General features: G+C 35.8%; 1 protein-coding gene across 1 annotated transcript in view; it reads right to left on the bottom strand.

Annotated features, from left to right (window-relative positions):
• The window catches only part of ZNF277 (zinc finger protein 277), a 129,918-nt gene that overhangs the window by 41,037 nt on the left and 67,545 nt on the right, over window positions 1-21,336 (bottom strand). Inside the window, exons 2-4 of the mRNA XM_008063090.1 lie at window positions 11,678-11,879; window positions 3,108-3,196; window positions 2,565-2,647 (exon numbers count right to left, since the gene is read on the bottom strand). Coding sequence (XP_008061281.1) covers window positions 2,565-2,647; window positions 3,108-3,196; window positions 11,678-11,879 — 374 coding nt within the window. The remainder of the gene's footprint in view (window positions 1-2,564; window positions 2,648-3,107; window positions 3,197-11,677; window positions 11,880-21,336) is intronic.

Genomic DNA, 21,336 nt, shown 5'->3' with positions numbered 1-21,336 from the left:
GCGTGCTACCACACCTGGCTAATTTTTGATTTATTGTAGAGACGAAGTCTTGCCAAGTTGCCTGGGCTGGCACTGAACCCACGGGCTCAGGCAATCCACTCGCTTTGGCTTCCCAAAATGCTGGAATTACAGCTGAGCCACTGAGCCCAGCCGATTTCACAGCTTTAAATGGATTTTTATACAGCTACATGTACAATCTTCTTTTCATGTCACTCTGATGCACAATGAGGACACATTAATGGGTCTTTATTTATCACTACAAAATCAAGTATCTGGCACTGAAGGATTTCCAAAATTTAGCTCCATCTTACCTTTTCAAATCTATCTCATACTCCTCCCTATAAAAAATTTTCTAGCTTAGCCAGACTAGACTTGTATCCATATGCATTTTTCCTCCCTCTCTACAATTCTCTAGCTACCCAAATCCTTCTCATTGTTAAGACACGGTACTGTTATTGTTATTTTTAGTGGCTAATATTTATTAAGTGCTTTCTATGTGTCAAGTACTATTGTAAGTATATTATGTTTTCTATTTCACTTTATCTTCATAATCCCTGCAAGATAGCCTACCATTATTTCTAATATTGAGACAAGAATACACGTCTTCCTTCTCTAAATAGTATGTACAATCTTTTATGATATAAACTATGCCTTGTACTTCTTTGTATAATTATCTAGTTAAACAGAAATTCAATAAGCATATATGGGTTGATTGTATTTTCATTTTTATTTTGTTTCCTTAAGCTGCCATAATGCTCACTTTCATTAAATCTAGCAGTTTGTAAGATTGTAAAGTTAAAAAGGTCATCTAAATGTTACAGATGTAGATATTTTTAGGGATCTGAGTCTATATTCAGTCATATGGTAAAGATTCTGCATGCTGAAGAATGGGAATAGTTGTAGTGATAGGGTTTGAGTTCTTAAAAAGAAATCCCTGGGGTACTAGGATCATGACAGCATGATCATTCTTGATTAAAACCATTGTGTAAAAAATAAAAAACCTTCATCCCTGGTCAAAAAACCCAAAAACAAAACCCAGAAACTCAGAAGTCCCATTTCTTCACTCATTTGTTGTAAAAAAAAAAAAAAAGCATAATTTGCTGAGCCGAGAGGATTGCCTGAGCCCAGGAGTTTGAGACTAGCCGAGGCAACTTGGTGAGACCTCGTCTTTACAATAAGTCAGAAACTTAGCTGGGTGTGGTAGCACGCTCCTGCAGTTCCAGTTACTTGGAAGGCTGAGATGGAAGAATTGCCTGAGCCCAGCAGGTCAAGGCTGCGGTGGCCGTGAGCATACCACTGCACTCCAGCCTGGGTAACAGAGTGAGATTCTAACTAAAACAAAACAAAAAGGCAAAAGCATAATTTTCCTTATATATTAATTGACATCCAATGATACCATCTTCCCTTCCCAGAAGAAATGATCATTTAGAATGTCTACAAAATAAAATGTGCTTTAAGGGACTTTCTTAAATTATATGACTATGGTAAGCAGGATTTATTTTTCTCTAAGATGTCTTAAATATGTAGCACAAACTTTTTAATCACACTTCCCTCTCATAACCTACCTAAATCCAAAGATACAAGGAACACTTATAAGAATCCATTAAAAGGAGAGCAAATCAATCTCAAATAACAGTTGATATTAAAATCAAATAATGGGAAACTGTATACTTTTTTAAATTTTAATTTTAATTTTTTTTGAGCCAGTGTCTCACTCCATCGCCCAGGCTGGAGTGCAGTAGCATGCTCACGGCCACCCCAGCGTCAACTTACTGGGTGATTCTTCTGCCTCAGTCTTCCAAGTAGCTAGAACTACAGGAATGTGCTACCACACCCAGCTAATTTTTTGATTTATTGTAGAGACGAGGTCTGACCAAGTTGCCCAGGCTGGTCACGAACCCCTGGGCTGAGGTAGTCCTCTTGTCTTGGCCTCCCAAAGTGCTGGGATTACAGGCTTGAGCCACCATGGCCGGCTGAAATTGTACTTTTAAACAAAATTAATAACTTAGTTTTTGACTAACTTATGAAAATAAAAATTTTCGTACTTGTATGTGCTGTTTTTTTTTTTTTTAAAGACTAAAGATGCTGAGGTTTTCAAATTAGCTTCCTTATGGTTAAGGCTGAAAACAAGAAAGGCTACTATGTTGATCAAACCATATGCTTAATTCATAAAGTGGAAGAAAAGAAATGCTACTACACAGCACATTCCAGTGAAGAGGAGAAAAAAAGGTTAATCAATTCAACTCAATTTTAGCTGAGGGCATTTTTCCACGACTACTGAACCCTAGCATGTGTTAGGCAGCTAAAATTACACTAAAATGTGTAAGCACTGTTGTTATTTTAGAGATAATCCAGGAAGCAAAACAAAGCCAGAAATTCTCTCTGTATTTTTAACATGAAATGCTTTAATTTTCAGTCAAATATATACTTTTTTGTTTTAAGATACTTCTGTATTTTCTCCTCTCTTGTGTATATTTAAAAGTCTCCACAATAAAAAGTTAAATTAAAAAATTATTTTATATGTATTTCCAAAACACTGATCACCTTTTAAAAACAATTCTTACCAGTCTCTGCTTCTGAAGCTCTTCTCTAAGAATTCTATCTTCTGGTAAAACATCACACAATAAAAAATAATTATCTTGTTCTTCTGTTGAGAGATTAGGAAAACAAACGAGAGAAAAGATATTTATCATTTTTTACAGGACTTATTTCTTTAAAACTGTGTGTGTGTGTGTGTGTGTGTGTGTGTGTGTGTGTGTGTGTGTATGTGTGTGTGTGTGTGTGTGTGTTAGGATCTCTTCCGGTATACAATTCTGTTTTAGCTTTATTTAGTTAGGCAAAATAAGCACACCAATTTCTTTAAAACTGTGTGTGTGTGTGTGTGTGTGTGTGTGTGTGTGTGTGGTGTGTGTGTGTGTGTGTGTGTGTCTGTTAGGATCTCTTCCGGTATACAATTCTGTTTTAGCTTTATTTAGTTAGGCAAAATAAGCACACCAATTCAATTTTAGTTATCATGAAGCAAAAGCAATTCTAATGCAAGACAGTAAGATTATTCCTTTGAATTTTTGGATTGTAGGGAAAAGATGGTAGCCAAGATGTACACTTACCAAACGGAGCTGTGGAATTAATTCTTATCACACTGCAAAAATCTATGATGGGCTGTTCAGTGAACCTTTTCCTCCAATATAAAATGTACCTTAGAACAATCAAAAATAAAGGATGGTGAGAAGACTTAATATACCACTCTCTTTAGAATGACAAGGTTTTATAAGAACATTCAGCTATCCCAAAACAACAAATCAAATGTTACCTGAAAACTGCTTTTCTAGCAGTTTTTGTGAATACAAAGGCAGCAGAGCGTTTTAAAATATATGATATAAATATTTAATAAAAAGAAGTCACTACATAAAGGCATAAACATAATTAAACTTTACTATCCCCAGATTCAATAAACAAACATACAGGGAAGTCAAAATGGATTATGACAATGCAGTTTTCTAACGTAACCTCTAAGTTTATATGTCTTTAAATGCAATGATTAAATAGGCTATGACACATGTTCCAACAAAAAGAAAGTTAAATAGTCATCTTACATATCAAAAGAACAGAGGTCAGAAGAATAATGCAATGAGAAATTAGTCTAAATTCAATATCTATATAACAAGATAGAAAAATTCAGTATGCTCACACTGTGTCCAAATTGAGACTTTGGAAAAATAGCCTAACTTACAATTCTTGTACCTAATGAATAGAGTTAGAAGCCACACTCAGTTAAATTTAAAAACAAAACACAGCTCCCACACCTGTGTATTTGATAAAAGAGGAAGTAAGGTGATAGGATGTAAAGTGCTGTTCATTGCTACATTTATCTAACAAGAGTTGTATTGGCAATTGCAATCTCATTTATTAAATGGCACCAAGAAAAGAATGTGGTCTTCACAGGAAGGAAAAAAACCCATTTGTACCCCTAAAGCTACTGACATTTTAAAAATATGTTTTTTTTTTTTTTTTGAGTTGGAGTCTCACTCTGTCGCCCAGACTGGAGTGAAGTGGCCGCTCCCGGCCACCGCAGCCTAGACCTGCTGGGCTCCGGCGATCCTTCCACCTCAGTCTTCTGAGTAGCTGGAACTACAGGCACGCACTACCATGCCTGGCTAAAATTATGTATTTTAAATAAAAATTTTTTTTTTAAAAAGGAAAAGTCAACTCCATGGTTGACAATTTATCAGGCTACATAACTTATGGAGAAAACAAGCAACTTACACCAAAGAAACAAAGCCTAGTAAAAGAGATGGGACTTACTGTATTGAACAGATCAAGTTTATGGAAAGAACAGGGATCTGGACATTTTAAACGACTCGATATAGCAAACTTCACAGTGTTTTGGACATAGCAGGCCCACAATAATTGTAGGGGAGCATCTGAAGATTCCTGTAGAGTTAACACCTTACAACTAAATAGCCCCCAATGTACAATATTTTGTCTTGTTTTCGTTACTACTTTTTTTTCTTAGCATGATTTCTCAATTCCATGGTGCTCTATAAAAAGGGCATTCAGGCAGTAGAAAAAAAATCTGTGCTAGAGAGAGGCCTGAGAGAAAGCGAGAACCATGACACGAGGGGACATAAAATATAAGTAGATGTCAACACTGAATGAACACAGGAAATAAGGAAAAGAAGCCAATGAATAACGTATAAAAATAGAACCACATGTTGTAGTTTTTCTTCTCATATACAACCATACGGTCAATCTGGATGGGTAAGTAAAGTGTATAAAACAGTGCTGGATCTTATTCTAAGAGATCTGAAAATGAAAATCTTAAGTTCCCACTCAACCCACAAACATAAATGATGCACAATTACTCTATGGCTAACTCACTGGCTCAGATGAAGGCAAGTGCGTATCAGATCCATCACAGCAGACAAAAAGAGAAAAAGAATCTACAAGATTATTTCCATGGCCAGCCTGGGCCAGTTTCAGCACCTTGTACTCCTCAGTATCCTACACAGCTACTCCTATTCCGCACTTGTCCCTTCCTTGCTAGCTGCTTGTTCTCTTGCTGGGGGAGACAGGAAAAAGGAAGTAAGAGAAGGCAAGTCTCATCAGGAAAAAAGTAAAAGAAGGCAAGAGAAGGCTTAAGATAATAAAAATGACAGTCCTTTTCTTATTCTCCTCAAGCACATTTTCTATTACAAAGTGGTGACAGGGATGAAGGAATACAGTAGAACCTGTATTAGAGATGTCAGGAATAGAAGATGAATTGTTCTTCAAAACTGAAATACAGAAACATCTGTTTTCATGACTAATCAAATTCATATATTCATATTCATACCAGGTACTGAGAAAACCGACCAAAAGACAGGAGGGCCAAGTTCTCTCTGGAGGTTCCTCTTGGCTACTACTTGAATACACCAAGGAGAAGTCTGTCAATCCTGGTTGAAACTCCATTAAGGACTACTTGGGCGATATCCTTTAGATAAAACTGAGAATAGTGGTCAGCCCTAAATAATATTAGTCTACTTTGGGTCTACAGCCTGTTAAAAGACAGTTATAATTCCTTGAATAAGCAGGCTGTATACCTTTGGAAAATGTTCACAGACTTAAAAAAGTATTTGGGCAAAATTATGTGAAACAGATAACCAGGTAAGAGCTTATGTCTTCATGGCCAGACTGCCCTTTGAATAATCAATGATTTATTTTGTAATGGAGAGTCAACATTGTACCTTGCTTATGTGCACAGATCATATGCCAGAAGCAGTTTTGCTTTTGAATTAAGATAGTGGCTAATGTATTAATAACTGACTGTACCAGCCCGGAGGCAAGGGTGAATTCAGCAAGGACTTTGAATTCAGAGATATGAACCCAAATCTAACATTATTTAACTTTTATAAAACTCAGTCTACTCATTTGCAAATGACACTGATAATTAAACAGAATGACACATGTGAAGCACAATGTCCAACATCTTGGGTATTGAATAAAAGACAGATATTACTATAATAAAAAGAAACATATTAAGACTAAGGTGGTAAAAACTTTATGCTTATCCCAGAGAATTAAAGATACCGAACATACAAAAAAAATTATATTTTGTCAAATATTTAATGAGGAAGACAAAATAATTATATTAATAGTGTCAGAGGGCACATATAGGTGGCTAAGGTGATAGAAGAATAGAATGTTGATGATGGCAATGAGGAAAATGATTAGGAGGTACCATTTTTTAATGAGTTCTTACTTGCCCAAGGTTGCACAATTAAAATGCTAGAATTGGGATGTGAACTTGATCTCTCTGGCTCCAAAACCAAACTCAGTCTTCTAAAATACAGTGCCTCTAGTGTCAAGTGGGGACCAATCTGTACAAAAGGGAAGGCAGGGGCAGGAAAAAGTGCCGAGCATTATAGTTGCAATGGATTCTTGAAGCATTTTTTTCTTTCTTTGGAGACCAAAGAGGTTGCATCAAATGTTTTTTGCCAAGGCAGAAACAAGGACAGAAATGAAGTCTGAATTCTTTTCTGAGGCCTGAATGAAGAGGAAATGTTTTCCCTTCTCTACATACTATCTCACAGCAGCCCTTGTGTGAACTGCTCCTATTCTTCTATCTAAGGATTTAAAGTTGACACCAGTTGTTTGGGGCTGTTGATTTGGAACTGCTTGCCTAGGCAAGCAAGAGGTGCAAAGAAGTTCCACTACAAAGATAACAGTGGCCTGATTCCAATAGTCAATGTGTCTCAGTCTCCTTCTACGTTTGAGTATTGTCTCCTTGATGTTTGAAAACAATCACACAACATACTTACTTTGTATCAGAGTTTACTTCAAGGCAATAAGCACAGGGAAGCAAATACATTAATTGACTTAAATCACAAGGAGATTCTGTCTAGCAGAACTTCAGCTGCCCTCTTCAAACAGGGAGGGAGGGGTTCCCATGGGATAGAGGAAGAGAAGACTGCTGTATGCTCATAGTCTGCCAGTCTTTACACTGGTTAGACATTATTTTATTGCTTCATTAACAAGTAGTCATGCATTTTGGAAATGATGTTTTCCAGATGGCATTTCTAGGAATATCTCTGAGATGCTATTAGGTAGCTTCTAAGGGCAGAAGGATGAAGCAGGTAATAGGATGGCTCAATAGGAACAAAGTTGTCATTTAAGTGTTCTTTTCCTGATCAAAGATCAAACATCAAAGAAAAAAATCATCTATCACAAAAGCAAAATATAACCATAAACCCGCACTATACAATGTAAATATAAATAATTATGCATCATATCTAAAGTGACATACTATAAAAATAGACCTTGAGTGCAACATACATTTGACTCAAGTCTAAATTTAAGTTAAGAAACATGCTAGATATTAAATAACAGCATTTTTTTGTTTAAATTAGAATTAAGAGGTGTCAATATATACATTTCCTTGTGATTGGTAGAGACATTCAGATAAAATACATTCAATGGAGAACAGCTTCAAGACAGCAGATCTTCAATACATTCTTGTGGTATTTTTTCCCATCCACTAGAACATATTTTTCAAAGTTAAGCCTTCATTTAGAACATCTTTTCTGCATTTTTTCCTACTTCTCCAGTTTATTCAATGCTACAATTGCAGCTATTCAATAAACAAAGGCCTCCAAAAAATAACATGTGGTAAGAACTCTCTTTGGTTGAAGTTATCAAAGCATTTCATACTTAAGTAATTACTAGACCAGCAGCAAATACTTGTTTCTTACTCAGGAACTTCAAATAATGCCTGACGGATCTGTCTCACAAAAAAGGTGTTTAGTAATATCTTGCCTGCTCAGCCCCCCACTGTAACTGATGTGCTTGTTGACATAGGCATTAAGGTTTGAGATATGGTTGTTAATTAAGTAGCACTGAATGAGTGGAATTTAATATAGAAGGGGGTAAGAATTAAGGACTTAACATTTATCTTTTAGAGCAATTTTATCTACTGAATAAAGCTAGCAAATACCTCAGGTATAAATAAATATGTTATGGGCTCAAAGGAAAGATTTTTATTTTTATTTTCTCCACTCCAAGTAGTTTTCCTGTTACTTTGTTTCAATTTTAAAAATCACATATATTTAATATAAAAGCTTATAGCTTACTTCTTGTAAACCACAAGGAGAGTCCATCTCTTATTTATTACTCATCATCTTTATTACTCATTGTACTCAGAAGCAATGCTTCCTCTCTGAGAAGCTCTGCATGAATGCACTCAGTCCAGTGGAACTGTTACTGTTCCCTCCTCCCTACTCCCACTGCCACCCCTTATAACTTCTCTTCTAAAGTTAGGAACAAATCATGTAATAAGAAGATTCCAACTTAACTCTGATCTCAAAATCATTACTTGTATCATTTTGAAGAGGAATGTACAGCTTCCCTAGATAGTAAGAGGTTATTATTTAAAGGAGACTGGATATACTAAAAGGCATTTAAAAGCAAAAGAGTTTACTCAGATACATTCCTGGCCAGTTTGAATGTATCACAATTTTACTTGCTGAGAGCGAAAATTTATTTAATTAGAAGGACAGTTGACAAGTAAAATCTAGGTTTCCAAATTTATTATTATTATTGTTATTATTATTGGAGTCCAGGTCTCACTCTGTCACCTGGGTTGGAGTGCAGTGGCATGTTCACAGCTCACCACAGCCTCCAACTCATGGGTTCAAGTGATTATCCTCCCAAGACGCTGGGACTACAGATGTGTGCCACCATACCCAGCTAATACTTTTTTGGATTTTTTTTTTTTAATGGCGATGAGGCTTTGCTATGTTGCCTGGGATGGTCTTGAACTCCTGGGCTCAAGCAATCCTCCTGCCTCAGCATCCCAAAATGCTGGGATTACAGGTGTGATCTATCACGCCTGGGTAGGTTTCCAAATTTAAAATACATGGTAACTACATACTCTAGAAAGCACTTATATCAGATATGTATCTTTTTCTTTTTAACTAAAGCATCTATTTTATCGCATTATGTGCATTTAGAGCATGATTGATCCCAACATTTAATTACTGACTCCTAAGCCCTAAGACCTAGTAAATCATTTGATTTTCCTGCCCAGATAGGAATAATGAGGTTAATAACAATGACAAAAGTAGATTGATTAGTACAAATATAGCTAGTTAACTATCATATATAAGCACAAAGGAAAATATAAACTCTGATTCAGATATTCCTCACATATTTTAGAGGTAGAAGAGAAAGAAAAATCTTAACTATTCAATTATCAATGGTAGATAATCATATTTTTCTGCAATTCCTGAGGAAAAATTTGATAAAAGAGAGTAAAGGAATAATTTCACATTAAAGAAAAGTAGAGTAATAGAAGACTTATAAAAGAATAACCCATTTAATAGCCTGGTCAATGGTTATGTGAGTAACAACTAGAAAATCTCTAGCCCAAGAAGTGTCTGAAACAAAAATCAACAGATCTGACTACACATAACTAGCTAGGGTTTATATATGAGAAATTTTCCAGAATACTCAGAATGAACACACACACACACATACACACACACACTCACACACTTTAATTGAAAATAAAGATAACAAATGAGGATCGCAGTACCTCCTCTGAAAGAGTGTAAGGAATTAGCTTATTTTACATACATCATTCATATAACTCTCCTTCCCTACTGAGTTCTGTCTCTGCCCCTAAACAGGCAACACCAAAATCTACTAACAAGTAGCAATGCTGAGCAGACATAATGGGCCATACAGAGAAGGCACACACCAGATATTCAGTATTGGTGGAAGGCAGTTGAGTTGCATGAAGGATAAAGATCAGGTCTAGAGAATAGCTAATATTACCCCTGTGGGCATGCTTGCTATTCAAACTTAAAAAACAAAGTCTTTCTAGAAGTTTCGGTTATTTAGACCCATGAATGAAATTTTCTCAAAAATTAAATTTTACAAATGATAATTAAATTTTTAGACCAGCATAAATACGTATTGAAAACTCCAGCTATAGTTGCAGAAAACTAAGATTTCATAAATATCTTTGGTAGTCAAAATATAAATAAAATTTTGTTTTTTGGCTACCACTTATCAGGTATACATTATGTCTCAGGTGCTATACATACCCTGTTTTATATAATTTTCAACAACCTTATGAGGGCTGGCATTCCTCCATTTTATAGATGAGGAAACCAATGCTTAGAGTATTTTAAGTAGCCAGCAGGAGTCACCAGGTTAGGAAGTCTTGATGGCTGCATTCAACCCTAGTCCTGCCTGGTTTCACAGTCAACTCTTAAGACAGTTTTCTGCTTTGCAAGACCCATCCATCATGAGAAAGACGTTGCTTGCTAGCAATGATTTATGTGGTCTGGGAGATACAGTGTTTAGATGCAGAAATATTACAATGTTTGGGTTGTTACTCTGACATTCTTGTAGGGAAATCAGGACATTCTTGTTAGTATCTGGACAAACCTGTAACCATTTGATGTTGCCTCCATGGAAAATTCTTTCGAAGTCTCAACTAATCATGACATGAAATAACTACTCCAGTACAACTGCTAAAGGGAAGGTATTCCTCTTGGACAACTACTTTCAAAAATTGTAAATAGGGGGAAAAAAACTGCCTATATTACTTGTCTGCTGGTATGAATCATTCTAAGTCAGGTGACCATAAATTGGAGTCTAGGTCACTTTAGGGCCTGGTTGTGTAGGTTAGGTCCCATACAAAAAGAACATTTCATACATGCCCAGTATCGACAGTTCTTCAAGTACTCATCTCTGTCTGCTTTTTCATCTTCCTTGTACTCTTCTTAGTACCCCAGTCACTGACCTCAATAGCTATCAATTCCCATACCCTTTAGGTTTGTTGAATGATTAAATTTTGGGGGGTTTCAGAAAAGGATATTGCCCAAATAAATATCAGTTTAAGTATTCACCAGAGCACTTAAACTGATATTTGCTTGGGCAATATCCTTTTGGTTTGAAAGGTTCCAAGGATTCCTGTTCCCAAACACTGCCTTTCGGGTGGCCTGTTACCAAGTCTATTCTGGGCTTTCCGGAAGGAGCCACTCAGTTAGAGAATGCCTATGATGTAAAACATGAAAAGAATATCCTGTAACCCCAGCACTTTGGGAGGCCGAGGTGAGTGGACTGCCTGAGCCCACGGGTTCGAGACCAGCCCAGGAAACTTGGCAAGATCTCATCTCTGCAGTAAATAAAAAATTTAGCCAGGTATTGTAGTGCATGTCTGTAGTTCTGGCAACTTGGAAGGTTGAGGCAGAAGGATCATCGGAGCCCAGCAGGTTGATGCTGGGGTGCTGTGAGCATGCCACTGCACTCCAGCCTGGATGATGGAAGACTCCAACCCCCCCAAAAAAAGAACAGCAATCTGATAGACATCAATAACAACTACAATATCATGGAATGTTACAAAGGGAATATTATCTACTCTTGGGGAATTGGAATGTTTACAGAACTTGTAGGAAGTGAATTATTTTGTGACATTCTCAACTACAACTTACACATTCAAGAAAAAAGTGCAAAGATTTTTTTCAAAGTCTAAGGAGTGCAAAATAGTGTAAATTAAAAAAAAAGTCTAAGGAGAAATGTGAAACAGAATATTAATTTTCATATTTGCATAGGAATTATTATATACATGCATTATGTCATTCCTCTAATAAATAACAAACTTTCATCTTTTACAGACAAAAACAAAACTTACCTTTGGAAATCAGCAACCAACCTGACATCAGCTATGACAATCTTATGCTCAATAATCATGTGCTTTAGAAGTTTGTCTTGTTCAACCACAGGAAAATGTTCTTCACAGAAAATACAAGGCACAGATGGAGAACCTTTTAAAGTGGTGGTGCCACCTGGATTTTCTGGCAGGGAAAGCGGCTCCAGGATACAATCCTTACTGTCTGAAAGACACACACAAAAAATAAAAAATAAAAAAAGAAAGAAAGAAAGAAAAGCTGAAACCAACTCTTTAGATGGGTGATTTCTCACCTGCTGCATTAAAAGTATCCTAAAGATATTTATACGTCTCCAAAAAGAAAAATACATAGCATCAAAGAGTAGGATACTTTATTATCATTTTAAACAGCTTTTGCAACCCAGAGGCAGGGAATACTGCAAAGCAGCTCAAACTCCCCATTTGCTTGCTTTGAATAGGGAAAACCCATTTGTCAGGGCAGCTGTTCAAGTCTTCTTCTTGGACATTGGCCAATGGCAGCAATTCCTGGGGTACTTGCAAGGGGAAAGGCTGTATCACTCTGGGTTAAAGTTCTGAGGCTCAATTGTGACCTATGGCAGAAAGTCATCACATTAAGGGAAGTGAATGGTTTATATTAAGGCTACAGATGATGCCTGCCCTTTCTTTGAAGCTACTTCCTGTCACACCTGCAAACTCTTTTCTCTTTCTGATTATTTGTCACGAACAGAGAAAAAGATAGCTCTCCCACTGGGTTGATGCTGAGTGACCCTGGTGGCAAATTTCTATGTTGATTTATGTTTAACATTTGTTTATTACACAAGTATGTATCACAGTTCAGGCATCTATAAACCAAGAGATGAATACTCTATTATTAGACATATGTGATGTGATGTTTTTCCTGTCTGTACTATTCCTTTTCCTAACATCACCTATAGTATCTTTAAGAATTAAAATGTGCAATGTCTATGCTTCTGATTTCAGGGCCTGAAACTGAAGCCACTTGTGTCAGAATCCCACATTAGTGTGCCAAAGTAGAAGGCTGGACTTGTCACCTTACACAGGCTATCAAGTAGTTAGCAGTTACCCAGGAAACTGGGGTAAAAAACCTAGGGTACCTTTGGCATTTGCAGAAGGGTAAGTAACCTTCTTCAGAAAGAAAGATGGCTACTCCACAGACAATAGTTTTTGGATCAGGTTAATATTTGTTCTTCTGGTACAATATTTTTTTCTTACTTTATTTTTAAATGTATTAATTCTTAATTTAGTAATTAGCTGAATCAGTCATCATTACACGGCTGACCGTGGCTTAAGAATTAGATAAGTGATGTAAGAGGGCAGTATTCATTCATTCAATTAAAAAAAAATCAACAGAGTATCTATTGGGTGCTAGTCTTTCATGACATGGCATGGTCCTTACCATAGAGATTAGAATGCTCATAATTTGTTTGAAGGTATAAATAAGTTAAAGAGATAAAGAGATGGAAAATGTATAGTGTTTATGGGAGCAGGAGGGCAGGGAAGTCACCTAACTGAGCTAGAGAGAAAAGGTATCTCATAGGAGAGAACCTCTAACACACCACTCATACTTACTTTACTCATGATAAATCAAATTGTTCATTTTTGTTTATAAGATTATTTATTAATACCAGAGAAGGTGAAAAGCACAGAATGATAAGTGTTGATAAGGATATAGAGAGACTGAAACTCTTGACTACTGGGAAACATAAAATGGTGCAGTTGATGCTATTAAAGACAGTATAGAAGTGCCTCAGAACTCCATATGATCCAGCCACCCTACTTCTGGATATTTATCCAAAAGAACTGAACACAGGATCTCAGAGAAGTATTTGAGACCCTATGTTCATTGAAGCATTAACCAAGAGGTGGAAGCAATAGAATAGACAAATACAACGAATATTATTCAGCCTTAAAAAGAAGAATATCCATGCCGGGCTCAGTGGCTCAGCCTGTAATCCTGCGCCTTTGGGAGGCTGAGGTGAGTGGATTGCCTGAGCCCGCAGGTTCAAGACCCGTCTGGGCAGCAAGACCTCATCTCTACAATAAATAAAAAAAAAATCAGCTGTAATTCCGGTTACTCGGAAGGCTGAGGCGGAAGGATCGCCAGAGCCCAGCAGGTCGAGGCTGCAGTGGCCGGGAGCGGCCACTGCACTCCAGTCTGGGCGACAGAGTGAGACTCCAACTCAAAAAAAAAGAAGAATATCCTGTCATATGCCACACATGAATGAACTTGAGGATATTATTGTATGTAAAATAAGTCAGTCACAGAAAGACAAATATTACTACATGATTCTACTTACATGAAATATCAAAAGTAATCAAACTCACAGAAGCAGAAAGTAGAATGATGATTGCTAGGGCTGGAGAGAGGGCCAAAAGGGAAGTTGCTGTTCAGTGGGTCTAGGGCTTCAGTTATGCCAGATGTAAAACTACTAGAGAGCTGTTGTATGACAGTGTGCATACAGTTAACAGTACTGTATATTTAAAAATTTTAAGAGAGTAGAATTCAAGTTATACATATTTTTACCATATTAAAAACAAATGGACAGGAAAGAGTCCAGTGACTAAAGTCAAGGGTAGAGGAATCATGCTCCCATTAACTACCATTAATCAACCTTGACCAAGTTACTTCACCTCTCTCAGCCTGTTTCCACAGCATAAAATGGACTAATCATAAGTAGCCACCTGACAGAGTTGTTACAAGCATTAAATGAGGAAATTAGTAGAAAGCACATGGGTACCTGGCACACAAGCTCAATTAAAGTTTAGTTTCTATTATTACTGATAATAACAAGTATAGTTGTATGTTTGAGGATGAAGAGAGATGGGCATCATCTGCACTGGTGTGTATTAGAAATTCCTGTGGGTTAATTAAAAATACACATCCAGGGCTCCAACACAGAACTACAGAATTAAATCACATGAGAGTGGAGCCCAGGTTTCTAAAACAGAATAAACTCACATCCCAACTATCTACTTTTGGGTCATGATTGTTTTGTTGAAATTCAAAGGTTTTTGCATTCCCTTGATCACTTTGCTATTTCTGTGGCATATTAAGAGACAAGGAAGAAAAATACAATAATATTTTTGATACAGATAAGGAAAGTTGAAGAAATTTATATTGATAGCCTCAGTTTTCTGAGCATATAAGGTAAGCTCCATCCACACTGAAGACAAGGGCTTACCTAAAAGTGGAAAAGATTTAGAACTACTACTATGGAGAATGCAATTAAGATACAAGATAAAAACAAAACGATCATGAAATAGTCCTTAAGGCCTAACTGAGGTTAGCCTGCTGCCTTAATTTTAGTCATACTTATGTTTTAGCAACAGAGTATTTGCCTAAAAGGAACTGATTTTCTCACAAAATATGTTACATGTTCTGGGTTTTCAAATTATGCACTTCTACACAAACACATATACACGAATATACACAATGACAAGATTCATGAATAGAATATTTTAGAATCATCTACTCTAGAGCGAATAGATGGTTCTACTAGAACCTTCTGTGATAAAGAAAATGTTCTATATCTGCTCTATCCAATAATGGAAGCTATTAGCCACATAGAATGTGAATTGTGAGAGTGGGGAACTGAATCTTAATTTAACCTGGGGTCAGTAGGCACTTAGGTGATTCACAGACTCTGGGGCTTGTGGAGTTCAATGTGAAACTATATTCAATAACATGTGTATGCAAATTTTCTGGTAAGAAGGCATTTGGACTTAATTCTTAAAGGGAGGCAACTCCCTTAGGTCGCCTCCCACTGTGGGAGCTTTTCTGTCCTCTCAATAAATCCTGCTTTCTAAAAAAAATAAAAAATAAAAATAAATAAATAAATACATTCTTCAAGGGTTCTGGGGACCCAATGAAAGTTTAAAACCATGTATCCTGTTTCTTATACTATATTTTTCTGTCATTTGGTCTACCATTTTTATTTATGACATGTAAGTAAATAGTGTCATTCTATTTGGATTCCAAACAACTAAATAACTTACTAAAATAAACACCATTCTGGAGTAGAGTTTAAATTCTCTCACTTTGTAGCCAGAGCAGAAGGAGGCAGCCTGAAGACAGATTAGGCAATAATTAAATGGGGCATGATACAGAAACTATAGATAAACTTCCTTGGCAAAACTATTTTTAAAAATATGTTTATCACAGTGCCTGAAATCTCCACTGGTCTAAAGATAAACCTTTAGACTACTATTTCTGGAAATAATATGTTACCCTTATAAGCTTTACATAAATACAGCAATTTACTACTAATAATTGCTATAATTAATTTTATATAATTTACTATAATTAATAGGAGAGGATTCTTAATTTATGGGGATATGTATTCTGGAGAATCTCTAATAGGGTTAGATTACTGCATTTTTCTACAGTAAAGATTTATTTGAGAAAAGGGACTATGTTTTTCCACACAGAATCAGGAAAAACAACTATTATGCTCCCCTCCAAATTTTGTTTTTACATTCTCATTCTATTAAAAAACTGTTTTAGGTGTTAAGCTCTGTATCATCTTTTATTATCTGATAGTTTCTAGTGAAGCAGATTTGTTCAGTGTATATGTAAGCACAAGCAATAGCAAAGATGAGGATGGTAGGGTAGACTGTGAACAGGTAGCAATTATCCTACAGTAATATTAAAGCTATTAACATATCCAGCCTTCCTAGGAATAACCAGGCATTTCTTTCTAATATGTTCCCAAAGCACTGTTCATCCATCAAATTCCCCCAGGATGGGCTGGGAAATTGATTATCTGTAGCTCTATTCCTTTTGTCTAGAAAACCCTCAATGACCTCAGGAGATACTAAAAAATGAACTCAGGAGAAAACCATTTAGTAGACTGAGTTGGACCTCTTTGTAGAAATGGCTTGATGTCCCATCTACATTATGGGTGGACTGCATGGCTAATGAAACAACACCGATCAAGCTCTTTTCCCTAATTATATCAGCAAACACTGCAGAATTCAAAGCTATATCTGCTGCTTGTTTTCCATGCGGCATTTCACACTTTCAAAGCTACCTAATGGCAAAAATTTTGTCATTAAGTTTCCTTTCTCAGGCAACTTCAGTAAAACATGGGAAACTAATTGGTACATTGGTTTCATTTCTTGGTTGTTGGTTACATATATTTCTGGTTTATACATGATACCTTCTTAACTTAATAAAGAGAAATTCGTGGAGTCTACTCTAATAATGTGGAAGTAGCAGCTGTTTGAAATACCATAAATTCATGACAATTTTTAGAAAGAAATAAGTTTCTAGAAAGAGTAAATGAATAAAAACAAATTCTTCTTTATTAATATGATAAACTGTTGATTTATTTTTAGATTTAAACCAGACCAGATTTCTGCTATAAAAAAATATGCTTTAATATGATTAAGTAAATTCAGTTCTCCAGAAATATTTTCTATAATTCTAATGCTTAATGTCAATGAGATTTAGAATCTAAAAAGGAGATGAAATGAAGGATAAAGGACTATATTGTTCTTTCACAACAAAGACATTTCATTTCCTCTACTGCTCTTACTCTAAATTATTGAAGAAACTTCACAGTACTTAAATTAAGACTACTATGAGTACTTACTTATTTTCACAGAGCCAGGACCAGAGATGCTGGAGTTCTAAGTAGAATCCAAGGCTGGATATATATTTTGTTCTAAGAAGTAATGGATACTATAGTCCTCAACTTTTCTTTTCTACCAGTAGAAGACAGTAGTCAGGCTGCAGGTATTAGGGATTTGAGAATATAAATGTAGAATGATTTGCAATGGTACAGCTGGTAATAGCAAAAAAAGACATGAAAATCTTCACCTTAGTTAATGGTAAATTTAATTAACCAGAATAACCTATTGCAAACAATGCTGGGGTTTTAACAGGTGGGTCAATGTAACGAAAGACATTGATGAAAGTCTTTTTGTCAAGAATGAGGAAACAAAGTGATTAGTGAGTGCTTTTATTTATTCAATTCTATAGAGGAAAAGATGAAAAAGAAGGGAAGGTAAACTCTGACTCAGAAAGATTTAATTGGTTATTGATCTGCCTTATGCTTTCTAAATAAACAGCATTCACAGGGTTGGGTTTAACCTAATTTAATTCATTTGATTTGACAAGAAATTACTTTGGAGTTAGTAAGTCTAGTCAATATTTTAATGAAATGAGTTGGCAACTAAAAAATTGTAAATCACCTATCTGATGCTCCCTATTAAGTATAATTAGTGTTTTAAATAAGATCATACATTTCTGAGTTTTGGGACTAAGATATCGCAATTTACAAAATTAAATAACTATGTCAAATTTTTATTTTAGAGGCTGGGTGCAGTGGTTCATGTCTGTAATCCCAGCACTTTTGGAGGTTGAGGCAGGAGTTTGCTTGAGTCCAGGAGTTCAAGACCAGCATGGGCAACATAGTGAGACCTTGTCTCTACAAAATAATAATAATAATAAAAGCTGGGGTGTGGTGTTGTGCACCTGTAGCCCAAGCTACTCAGGAGACTGAGACAGAGGGATCATCTGAGCTTAGAAGGCTGCATTTAGCTGTGATTGTGCTATTGCATTTTAGCCTGGGCAACAGAAACCCTGACTCAAAAACACTTATTTTTAATTTTAGTATTGGATGTATTCATTCATTAATATGAATAGTTTTTAATACAATAAGCAATTTTGTTTTTATAGAATAAGTAAAGAATTATTTTTTGGTATAGGAAAACACAATAATATAATGAACTTTCAAAAGCACCACAAACCCACTGATTTCAATTCTTGTTTTTGAACAATTTAATTTCTCAAACTTTTCAACTATATATATATAAAATATATAACCTATATATATATATATATTTCTCAAACCAAAAAATATATAGTATATGATACCAATTCGTTCCTAAAAAAATGTATTTTTTGTCCTCCTATTGAATGGAAAGTATTCTGCTTTGTTGACTATTCTACAAATGTATTTCTCTCTGTACTTTATGTCTTAAACATACTAACAATTTAGAATTAAAACTCAAGTGATACTTTCATATATCAGCGTCATTTACAGAATATATAAGGAATGTACTAGGAATATATTTTTTGTTCTTTTGACAATCAATTTTGGCCATTTTATTTATTTTTTATTTTTATTTTATTTTTATTTTTTTTGAGTTGGAGTCTCACTCCATCGCTCAGACTGGAGTGCAGTGGTTGCTCTCGGCCACCGCAGCCTCGACCTGCTTGGGCTCCGGTGATCCTTCAGCCTCAGCCTTCCAAGTAGCGGAACTACAGGCACGCGCTACCGCACCCGGCTAATTTTTTGATTTATTGTAGAGATGAGGTCTCGCCAAGTTGCCCAGGCGGGTCTCGAACCTGCGGGCTCAAGCAATCCACTTACCTCAGCCTCCCAAAGCGTGGGATTACAGACTGAGTCACCGAGCCCGGCTGATTTTGGTCATTTTAACCAGCAAATACCACACCTAACACTAAAATTAAGAAAATGTGTGCCTGCCAATTCTCTTTTGAGAATCTGTTGTTGAGACATTAAAGTTAACAATTACTCATTTAGCCTATTATTAATAAAGTGATGTTTGGCTACCATAGTAGTTACAGGAATACTCAGTACTGGGTAAGTCAGCTGAGACTGTATTTTAAGGATTTTAATTTTTGAAATAGTACAAGACCTCCTTATGACAGCTTCCTCTGTATAGTAAGGCTCTATAGGATTTGAAAATGAAAAGTAATAGATTGTCTTTTAGTTCTGATATATGAAGTAGAAACTTGCCTAAAGTTAGGCAAAGTCTTAGCTGGTATTCATTTTATATCACAATGTTATGCACTTATTTTTCTAGAAAGTAATTCTCCCTTTTAGCCCACTTTCCAGCAACAGACTGAGCTAGATACTGAGGAGCAATTGAAGAAAAAAATTAGAACTACCCTACCCTCAAGGAACCCACATCATTCCCACCAGAGTCTGGTCACATTCAGACACATCTAACACTACTTAGAACGTCAGAAGCATCAGAGGAGAGAAAAGAACAAACTGTGGTTTTGAGATAGAGTGTATCTAGTAAGTAAGATACTAAATCATCAGATTTATTTCCTCAAGTTCCAATCACATGCCAGCCTGGTAGATGTTTTGGTCTTACTTTGGGGCATTTAACAAATCCTTTTTCTTTAAATTACTTGGATCTACAATATCTGGGCTGCTTTTATAAAGACAGAGTTATAGGCAGTTTTTAAAAGCGTCTGTAAAACACTTGAGATTCAGTATGTTCAGGACATTTAAGAAATACAATTCTCCAATTTATTTGTCTACTGACAACTACTCTTGCGTCTTCAGTGTCATTAAGTATCATAAGTCCTATCTCCATGACCTAGTTAATTCTCTACAAATATGTGACTACATCAGAAAAATAACTTGACTTCTAAGAAAAAGGATGAGGGAATAAAATGATGCTGGACAATAAAACAAGACACAACAAATCTTAGTCCTAGCATTTCAGATATAGTATTAAATGTCCTATGTTTTACATCACAATTACAAAAATAAATTTAAAAAATGATATACATCTCATAACTTTAAAATAGGTAATCTAGTTAACATAAACAGTACATGTTCCAAAATACTCTTGTAACAATAAACACAGAATATTGCCAGCAGTTAATCTGACTAGCACTAGCTACAGAGGAATGTCTAAATGTAAATTTTACTAAAAAATGACACCCTAATGAATAACTTTAGCTATTTACATTTTCAGGTAGCAGTTCTCGATCCTGACAGTACATATGAATCAACTTGGGAGCTTGCAAAATATGCCCTTTTTTATACAGAGATTCTAATGCAACTTCTTGATAGTAGCTGGGACATATTTTGTGTGAATACAAACCATTTGTTCTAATGAAAACCTAATGTGATCAATTCTATGACTTTGCAAGTTAGTAAAACAAGACAAACATTTTCTGGAGTAAAAAAATGGTTTTTGCTTTTGGGAAAAACAAACTTTTTGACAGGCTCTAGGAGAAGGAAAATTTTGTAATTAATATATTTCATAGATAGTAAGCTGACTAAAGAGAAGGGACAATTTATGAAATGTAATTAGATTACAGTCTTTATACAATATGTTCCTTTAATGTGAGCCTGCTCATACACATTTGATAAATCGAGGGATAATGTCAGCAGAAAACAGAAGTTGTACTGATTCATATGTATTTTTCTGAGCATAATAATGGTTTTGAAGTAATCAGGGCTAAGCTTTCTCACTATTAAAAGAAATCCTGAGCAATACATAAAAATCTTTAACATAAACCCTGAAAATTCTAAGTCCTCCCTTGCAGCATATAGAGGTACTACTCAAGGAAGCCAAGAATGAAGATGAAAAAGGTGCAAAGGCATTTCTTCCTGTTTAAAAAAACACCTGATTGATAAAGTCCTATACCCTGAGTCAGATATTTAATCTTGATGAAACTGATCTTCAATGGAAGCAAATGCCCCCAAGAATCCACATTTTGAAGAAGGAAGCATGACTACCAGAATTCAAGAATGCAAAGAATCAGCTGGGCTTGGTGGCTTAGCCTGTAATCCTGCGCTTTGGGAGGCTGAGGTGAGTGGATTGCCTGAGCCCGCGGGTTCGAGACCCACCTGGGCAACTTGGCGAGA

This window comes from Carlito syrichta, unplaced genomic scaffold (assembly GCF_000164805.1).
Source record: "Carlito syrichta isolate Samal-C Ts95f unplaced genomic scaffold, Tarsius_syrichta-2.0.1 Scaffold306577, whole genome shotgun sequence".
NCBI lineage: Eukaryota > Metazoa > Chordata > Mammalia > Primates > Tarsiidae > Carlito > Carlito syrichta.
Note: the sequence above shows the minus strand (reverse complement) of the source record. Positions and strands in the feature narration are given on the sequence as shown.